The following is a 9,359-nucleotide window of genomic DNA, read 5'->3' as shown; positions in this document are numbered from 1 at the left end:
GCTTCTTAGAATGGAGGTATTTGAAGAAGTAGTTCACTCCAAGCCGTCGTAGAATATCTATGGTTTCAAACACAAATCTTAATGACTAAAGTCACTACCTGCTCGTTTAAAAAGATTCCGATGCGCAACAAAACCCTCAAAGATAATTGCATCATCATAGTGACTCAGAATGTCTAAAGCCACGTCGAATGCTTCAGAGGACACTTTCCCCTGGAAATTTTCGTAAAGCATTTTTCGGCAGTAGTCAAGAGCAGAGTTTAAAATAAGAAAGTCTGCAGCAACGTAAATATCAAGGAAGTTGGACATGTTTAATTCCATGTGTCCGGTATAAAGGTAGTTAAGCAATGTTGAGAATGTAGAGGAAGTGATATTGTGAAGTGTAACCACATCATCAATGACAGAGTCGCGCCGAATTATATTATCGAAGTATTCCGAGGAGGCACACAGGACCTCCAGGTGAACATTAAAAAGGGTACCATCGACGTTAATAACGCAATTGCAAAACATTCCGGCCTTTTGCATTTCCATGAATAGAGAAGATCTTTCAACCATGAAATGAAATTTGTCCTGAGGATCTTGATTGGGCAATTGCGGCAATCTCGATGAACTCATAAGGCTAGTCATGTTCAATAAAATTCGCCGAGATCCAACAATAGTTAGAAAAAAATAGGTATTTAGAAAGCAACCACTACAACAGCGCAAAGTTGGTGATGATCAAATAAAGCGGCGCGAAATTGGCAGAAAGTAAGCAGCAGGTTTACCTTAGCTCTGAATGAATAGATATCAGTGACATCCATTCCAAACAATTGCTTAAAATGTAAGGTGGTAAAATAGCAGCATAATTAAACTTTTCTCAAATAGGTACAAAAGTTTGAATACTGCTGCAAATGTGAACTTACTAATCAGTTTTGGGTTTAGACTTTCTAAAATCAGCTGCATCATTTTTTAATTATACAAAGTAAAAATACAGGTACTCTGTGGACAAAAATATTCCCTTTTTTCATATGCACGTGATCATGGCAGAATGTACCATGAGGGAAGTTAGTCTATAACATCCATTCTTTGTAATTCGGCAACATCAGTTCCAATATTTAATTACAAGGTATTGTGCCATTTTGTTGCTGTAGTGTGGTTTTATCTAAAAGTACACATATTTTCTTCTCTTAGATTCATAGGCGGATTTTAAATTTTAATCGAAGTGCAAGTTAATGATTTTATTTTTTGGCAAACCACTTTTTCAGTCTATGAAATGAATGTGCGCAATGCGTTGAAAATCAGTGCCCAAAGTTAATTGGCTGGAATCTGTCATTTGACTTCTCTAATCTGGATGACCGTTGCTAGTTCTAGGGGCCGTTTGATAGCAGTCATAGGTGATGAGGATACTTGTACAGGCTTTCTTTTGGGAGGCATAGGTGAACTTGACAAGAATCGTCGTCCAAATTTTCTCGCCGTGGACAAAGACACCCCTTTAAGCGACATCGAAAATGCTTTTACATCGTTTCTTACCCGAGATGATATTGCCATAATTCTAATAGTACAAAACGTCGCAGAAATGATTAGATATCTCATCGACGCGCACACAGAGCCGATTCCTGCAGTTTTGGAGATACCGAGTAAGGATAAACCATACGACGCCAACAAAGATTCAATTCTGAAAAGGGCGAAGGGGATGTTCTCAACAGAAGATTTTAGATGAATTCCTTTCCTCTATTACCTTTCTTGCAGGCGCAATGTCTTTGATCTGTGATTAAGTAATAAAGTCGTGAATCATATCATCTTTTTGAATATGCCTTCTCGTTTCCGTCGAATTCCTACTTCAACTACATCTTTTTGTAGGGATGAGTGGTGGCGAATACGAATTACGTGTTGACGCTGGAGAAATCTTGCCTTCTACTGAATCGGAAAGGATTCAGTCCGAAGAGATAATAAATACTATTGTGTCTCAAGCCCTCGATCTCAGTGGGGAGGTTTCGGACCCTGCTTGTTTCAAGGTATTTTAATCTTGTGATTGTGATGAATTGTTGTTTTTGTGAATTTAAAGGAATACTAAATACGTTGGTCCCTTATTTAATGACTCCTGATCTTCTGGGAGACATCGACACGCATTTAGGCAAAAAAATAGGCGTTTCACTATTACGAATTGCCAGAGCCAAAACGAATCGAGTTACCGCTTTTTAGCTGCAGCAAATCATTCAGTCTCAGTCAATGCCTACCATCGCCTCCTATGTCGGGGGGGCCCTAGTTGACTCCTCTGTTAGTCGTTCTGGGAACGCGGCTTTATCGTTTCGAATTATCAAGCGCCTTCAAACCTCTGTATCACCCCCTGTGAATAGTCTTCTCGAGTGCGGGATTTTCGACAAAATCCATGAACACACTTTACGTCTCATCGACAGTGATTTCCTACGAAAAATGGCCGGTATAAAGCCACTCGAAACCTCGGAATCCGGCGACTCTGTCGTTGCTGATAATCGTCCGGTTCTTCTAGTTGAACTACTGCATTTGACTGTAATGTGCATAACGGAGCTGTACAAAACTGAGGATGATCAGGTGAATCTCCCGCCTCTCAACCCCTGTATCGATTTGTGCATTCTTGCAGAGGTCGTACTTCGGGTTCACCTAGATTCGGTGAAGACCGAGGCGTCGAAATCGGAGCCACCATCACCGTCCCAAGTCACCCTCACCACCACTGCCGACGCTATCACCGCTCCTGCCACCTCTCTCCAGTCACCACAGCGTTCCCCTCGGAAGAATGAGTGGAATTGTCTCCTTGACGCCTTTCTCTCAAAACTTAATCAAACTTTGCCCTATTTCAATCTACTGTTTCAGTACTCGGAGGCCTATGTTCTTCCTACCACCTGGGTGTCAACTTCCTGCCTAAATCCTCCTTCTTCTTCCTCCAAGGATAATCAGAGTTTGCTGAAGACGGATTTTATTACTTCCCAGCACCTAGCAACATTAGTAGATAAGGTGCTCTTTCGAGTGAAGCATATGATGATTTTGGACAATGGATTTCCCTCCAAGTGGATTCGTTCCACGGCTATGGACTTACTCCTTGCTGGAGCCTCGTTGTACAACCCCATGTTCGTCTGTGGAGGCGGTGCGAGCGAGTGGCGTGGAGGCTCCGACGATGAGGATGACATTGTGATTGAGGGGGTTACGAGCACTGATAACCCAGAGGTGTTGAGGGACTTTCGCCACTTTCTCGCCTCCACAGGCCAGTCTTAGTTGCACGATTAGTCGCTTCGATCCTCGTCCAACGTGAAACAGCATTTATACCTCTCATCGCTATCGACCCACCCATTTTCGCCAGTTTGCCCAGGACGCACACTCCTCCCTTTTCGACTGTTTCACCCTTCTCAAATTGTTTAAATTGAAGACGTTTGTTTTATATTTATTACAATCTACATCAATTGCGTTGTTTTGTTTGTCACGCTTGAGCTGGCATGATTATTAGTGCATAGGACATCGATCATTCGCCTTTTATTACCCTACTGGTTTGACTTTAATGCAACACTGTTTCACCTCCGACAGCAACCACATAAACATATGGCTAGATGCTATCAGTAGCGTAAATTGAACTGCAAATCATTGTTAGCTATAGGTGTATACTGCTACATCGTGTTAGAGACCATTCTCCGCATCAATTCCAAATTCGAGTTTAAGTTCCTCTTGATTCGGTCCTTCAGCTCGATAGAGTGATGCATGTTTTGTATATTTGACCGTGCTGGCTTTTCCGGTCCATGCGCCATTTCAACTCGCCTTGATCCCAAGTAAGAATGTCAATCGTGTCAAATAGTGAAATACGAAAAAATTGGGGTGGTTGCGAAATCAAAGAACACCAATTTTACTTCATGACTTGCAGACTAAGTGGACATTTTGTCCAATTCCGTTTTCTGTCTGATGGAAACTTGTTAGGAAGTAAGGACATTCAGAAAAAAAAACAGCTAGTTAGGTGCAGACTTACGAATATGCGGGAACATTTCCACAGCACAAAAATCCTGTAAGATCACCAAAATTTTTTATTGGAGTGTTTGTCAATCAAATTTTAGTATCTATCACCTTCTGACAGCCAAAGGGTATGTCTATGTTTACACAAGACCACAATACTGTCTACCTGCGGCAATGACTGAAGTTTTTTTTGAGCTTTGATGTGAAATTGTATCGTTCCCATGACAACTTGCAACTATTTAATTGTTAGTATCCTATCAAGAGTAATGAACTGCCGGAGATTTTGTTGGAAGTACCCAACCAGTCCCTCATTTAGATCACATGAAACGGAGTGATTCTCCAAGTTCCTTGCTCGATTGAAGCAATCTGGGTAGGTATTGTGTTGGAAGGGATGGGACGCCTATCTCCTACACATTTCCGTATATTGGCTGTTAAGCATTCATCTGAGGTCCCTTAATGTCCCCTACCTAATGCTTTATCAGACATCCGCATTCACTTTGTAAAGTGAGGGCAACATAGTACTGGTGAAATGTATCAGTCCAATCCTTCACAGTGTATTTTAGCCAAGAGGGGGATGGGACTACCATCTCTTTATTGTGCGCCCTGAATGTTTTTTTTTAAGGCCCAGTGGAATTGCACATACTTCCACAGCGGATGTTTTTTTTTCTTAGCCGATTAACCGAATCTGATGTAAGCCCCCTTGAAATATCCGTGCGGATGGTTAGGTAATTATCAGGCCCTATAAATCCACCGAAGATCTCTTAAGCCATCCGAGCACACAAATAACTCGGTAATGATACTTTAGTACCTCAAGTCATCCCAGGGGACCCAATGAAGCATGCCTGTAGAGGCCAACGATCGTATTAGGAACATTAGGCCTACGGAATAAATATGGGTCGTGTCACATTCTTAAAGCACCTGCTGCATCCTCTGAACTCAGCGGTTTGGACAAATCGACACCTGTCTTGCAGTCACCATTTCACGATTCTCTCATGACTTCATGCCGCGTTGATGCAAACGCTCCACACCTTATCTTCTGCCACGGCTCCTAGCCATTGCAATCAAGGACGAGTACAAACTATTTTCATCATCGTGGTTAATTTCACTGAGGCATCTGGGGCAATGGCCTAACGCAGGCACCCGTCAAACATACTCATTTGTTATCTGCATAGCCCCTTCTTGATTGTCATCGCCTACGCTACTCCATTTAGTCTACTGCAAGGAATGTTTCATTGGCAGTTCAAAGTACAAGGTGGGAAAATTACAAGCTATTTGACATGGCCTTTAGGTACTGGCTTTAGACCTCGAATCCTCCGTACATCGGCAGCACATATTCTGCCCATGTACTATGACTTCGTTCGCCCTCAGGAAAGATTCGGGGTGCTGCATTGTATCCATACTTGATATTAAAATGGAGAAATGCAAACACCCGATACAACTGGACATAATTTTAAAGGATTTGTTCTGGTAAGGTCAGCTTAGTAACATCTGTGGCGTCTGGGTCTTCCGCGAAGTTGCAATGAGCTAAGGTGGTATGCATGAACAAACATTACTGACGTGCAGGCGAGTCGAGAGGCTATTGGCATGCCCTGAATGCCACGCCGCACAGTAGAACTACGACGAGGGGGAAGCTGAAGTGCCCGTTAAATGAAAGGCCAAATCACTACACGGTATTTAAATATTCAAAAACCCTTCCTACAAAAAATGTGTTAAAATGCCAGGTATCTCGAGGGTGTTTAGTGATGCTTGAGTTGTTTGTTTACTCTCGGGTTTGGTAACGGACCACTGAGGGCTCCGCCATTGTACCTTCGCCGGGCGACGATACATATGCTGCCCGAGTATCATACTTTCTTTCGCCTTCAGGGAAGTTTTGGGGCGCTACACTAGTGGTAGCAGAAAATAAATCCCATCCTAAAGGATATCTATTTTGATTTCTGTTACTAAGCGCAAAAACTTGGCGTGGTGGAAGAAGGGCATATACTGCAGATGGGAGAATCTGTGATGACTCCTAACAGAAGGGCTGAAAATGATATCCAGCTATGGCAACTGCCTCAGTCCCGTGTTCTGCAGGAGTGCTATCAATAACTGAAATGACACTAGCCGTGAACCATATAAAAAACTTCATTACGGGTCTATCTGCCGTACCTGTTTGAGGATGTTAACTAAGTGAGCACGCAATACCTCCTCCACCTCTCAACTAGGTGGTTAAAACCCAGGCAGATGTAACTGAGCTGCACTGAAGTGAGGACAAAGTGGCAAAACTTTGTCTCCACGGGATTGTGTTGAAGCACGTCCTTTAATAACTAACTCTACTTTTAGGCCAATGTTCTTACGATTGACTGTGGATACACGTGATGGTCTGCGCATCCTCCTGTCCTCCAAAACATCTCCCAAACAAAGCGCTCTAGGTGCAGTGGAATTGCTAAGGTGGATCCTTGATACTGCAGTCAGATACCATCTCAGTTGCACGTGAACTTGACTGGCGCGACTGGTTGGCAGATGTTTTACCCACAACACAGACTGTGATGGCTGGCGCGGAAGGCTAAAAAGGAGAGCACTAGGGACGACGATTAAAAAGAAAGAGGGGCTACGTAATACTATGATTGTTTGATAAACTCTTCCTTTTGGCTTTACGAGTGTTTAAGTCTCCGAGATAGTACATCCGGTGGGCGGAATGGCCTGCAGAACATGCCAGTAGCCCTCAGACCTACTCGACCCGAGTATTATGTCTTCTTGGGTCGTCTGAGAAGTCTCAGGGCACTACAGACTACTTTGCGAACTACAAAGGTAACAAAAACATTATTCATTCAAGTTGAAATTGAAGAAATAAGCATTTAGGGCAAGTTGCAGCCAAATTTATATGGTAGAAATCATCATCTTAAGGGCTGGCTTGCCAATCAAGTAAATTTGGAAATAGCGAATTCTATCTCTAGATATTTTAGAGTAAATTATGTTCAAAACGTTGAGAGCGACTGGTATAGCTAACGCCAAAATCGATGGGGGTTTGACTTCTGGAATGCTACTGGCAGAGCACATCATATTGTAATAGGCTCGGTGGCGCCTCTTCTACCTCAGCCTACCTACATATAGAACGAGCAGACGAGCTGGATGGGGAGGACATGCCTTATGGGATAGCAATATCACGGTTTAAGCACATTCAGGATGTTTCCTCCCCGGGGCCCGATGACGTCCTATCCGTCACGAGGTTCGCATTTACTGACCGCCTCTCCTCCACAAGGTACATTCAAGCATGGGTGTATTGCAATGTCTGCGCCTCAGTTGAAGAATAGGGCAAAGTAAGACGAAATTGCATTAAGTATGATATTTGCTAGATAGCAATTCCCACAGTATACACATTGCAATTTATGTTAAATATTACCGCAGAAGTAAAAGCTAGGCTGTCTACTTGCACGTAGCGATCGCCTACTTTTTAATTGTCCACTTAACTACGTGGTCTCTTCGGCACCGACGGTTCATCATTCCGCTCTGGCGCCGCGGCCCATCGATCACGACTGTTGCCAGAAGTAGAGCTTCTGATTTCAAATCCCTTCATGGAGAAGATCAGTTTGTTAAGGACATAACATATTACTGAAGAGTGGGTTGTCATGGACGGCTGAGATTTGTCCACTTTTGCGGGTCGATGGCGTCGACTCAATCACCGGGTTTTTCCAAACTCCCCTGCTTGTTTCCCAAATGGTATATTCAAACAAACATGTGCTGTACTATGCTCCTCCACACTGGAACATTTCACCTCAACACTATATAAGACTCAGCGTGCAGCAAAGGGAAAAGGGATGCTGTTCTTGGCAGTTCAAAACTGACAAAATCTTGACTACTTTGGGAAATTTCTTTTCCATCGGTTTGGAAATAATTTTGTGAAGGTAATGATCGGATTATCACATTTTCGGTTGTCGTAAGCAGGTAGCATATTTTTGGTGATAAATTTATGAGTAATCGAAAAACCCACAGTATTAGCTTTTAAAATAAGTAATTCATGGTATCCAGGACTTCCCATTGGAATGGACACTCCACATCAACACCGCTACATTCACCGACTAGAAAAGTTATCAAAAAACCTGGTGAATTGCATCAAAAAGAGCATTCCATTAAGAACATAAGAACTGTTACAGCCAAATATCGTCCTGTTCTGATAGTTCAATGATTTCAAAATCTGAACTAGTGTAATAATTTGATTGTTCATTTGACTTTTCGCTTTGTTCACGAGGGTACTGAAGGGCACGGTTATTGTATATCTGCCCAGTGATATGGCCAAAAGGCCATGCCAGTGGTCCCTAAGCCCTTTTGTACTCCGATAACTCATATTCTGCCCTTCCATTACGACTTCTTCCGTCTTCAGGGAGGTCACGGGGAGCTACTTATAGGAATGAGGCGTGCCGCGGGCAGGCTACTATTTCACCGCAATGTGGGCTTCATTATCCTGTAATACGATAGTGGTTTATCCCTCGGTACTGATGAGGCACCACTTTTGTGTCTTGAATTAGCCCCTTATACCTCGCAAGGTGGGCTGGCCTTTTGGGCCATGCCAATAGCCCAGACACCTTCTCCGTGCTGAATATGTGTATTCTGCCCGAGTATTGTGTCTTCTTTCGTCTTCAGGGAGTCTCGGGACGCTACAATCCGATAAAATAGCAATGCGCAAATAGAAATCAGCTTCAGATTTCAAACCTGGGGTCTCAAGTCCTCACTAGGTTGTAATGTCACGGTACGTACGGTACCAACGAACGGAGGGGCTGAAAGCTATTATCATGCTCCAAAGACTATACCGTAATATAGAAGTATAGTTTGCAGAAATCCTAGCACCTACGTAGTTCACCACAGTCGAGCATATTACACCACCGCTACGCACATAAATCATCCCCATGAAATGGTGCTCGGATTTCACGGGAAAAGCATGCGCTGTCATTCTATCACGAGGTAGACGTTAATAAATCTGCAACTTTGCTTATTAAATCTTAAAAGTCCTAGCATTATGCGAAGATTGTGCACTTTGTAACTTTCCCTGAGAACTAATTTCCGTCTGTATTCTATGCAGAATATAATTTAAGAAGTGTTCATCCTAGTCATATTTTGCTCACTTTTAACACGAATTATTTCAAGTGCTGCATTTCTTTATTTCTGCATTTCTTTCCGAATAGAGGAAGACTTCTTCGATTTTTATTTTGTTTGTCCTTGCCGAATTAATCAACAAAATTGTAAAAAATTTCAAACCCCATGCATTTGTAGAGGTCAATGAGTCTGTAGTTTAGTATATTTAAGCGAGGCGTTTAATATCGGATTCAAAGTGTTATCATTTCCTAAATACGCTCCATTCTTGCTCTTCAGCTTTAAAAGCCTTGGCACTCCAGTCTTTTGAGAATAGTTTCTGTCTTTCAACGTTTCCACTGAAAGCA

At 42.7% G+C, this 9,359-nt stretch overlaps 3 protein-coding genes across 3 annotated transcripts; 2 read left to right on the top strand and 1 right to left on the bottom strand. All coding sequences in view use genetic code 11, as the record gives it.

Annotated features, from left to right (window-relative positions):
- Positions 1-78: 78 nt before the first annotated feature.
- Positions 79-612, bottom strand: EGR_05551 (Zinc finger and BTB domain-containing protein 8B; the record flags this gene model as incomplete). The annotated part of the gene is made up of 1 exon (XM_024494800.1): positions 79-612. The coding sequence occupies one exon, from the start codon at positions 610-612 to the stop codon at positions 79-81; it is 534 nt and encodes a 177-aa protein (XP_024350848.1).
- A 715-nt stretch (positions 613-1,327) lies between these two features.
- On the top strand, positions 1,328-1,696 carry EGR_05550 (V-type proton ATPase subunit F; the record flags this gene model as incomplete). Its single annotated transcript, XM_024494799.1, has 1 exon — positions 1,328-1,696. The coding sequence occupies one exon, from the start codon at positions 1,328-1,330 to the stop codon at positions 1,694-1,696; it is 369 nt and encodes a 122-aa protein (XP_024350847.1).
- A 142-nt stretch (positions 1,697-1,838) lies between these two features.
- On the top strand, positions 1,839-3,225 carry EGR_05549 (hypothetical protein; the record flags this gene model as incomplete). Its single annotated transcript, XM_024494798.1, has 2 exons — positions 1,839-1,991; positions 2,179-3,225. The coding sequence occupies 2 exons, from the start codon at positions 1,839-1,841 to the stop codon at positions 3,223-3,225; spliced, it is 1,200 nt and encodes a 399-aa protein (XP_024350846.1).
- Between the last annotated feature and the right edge of the window lie 6,134 nt (positions 3,226-9,359).

The sequence above is a fragment of the Echinococcus granulosus genome, assembly GCF_000524195.1.
Source record: "Echinococcus granulosus chromosome Unknown EG_S00041, whole genome shotgun sequence".
Lineage (NCBI taxonomy): Eukaryota > Metazoa > Platyhelminthes > Cestoda > Cyclophyllidea > Taeniidae > Echinococcus > Echinococcus granulosus.
This window is presented reverse-complemented; position numbering and strand designations above follow the sequence as displayed.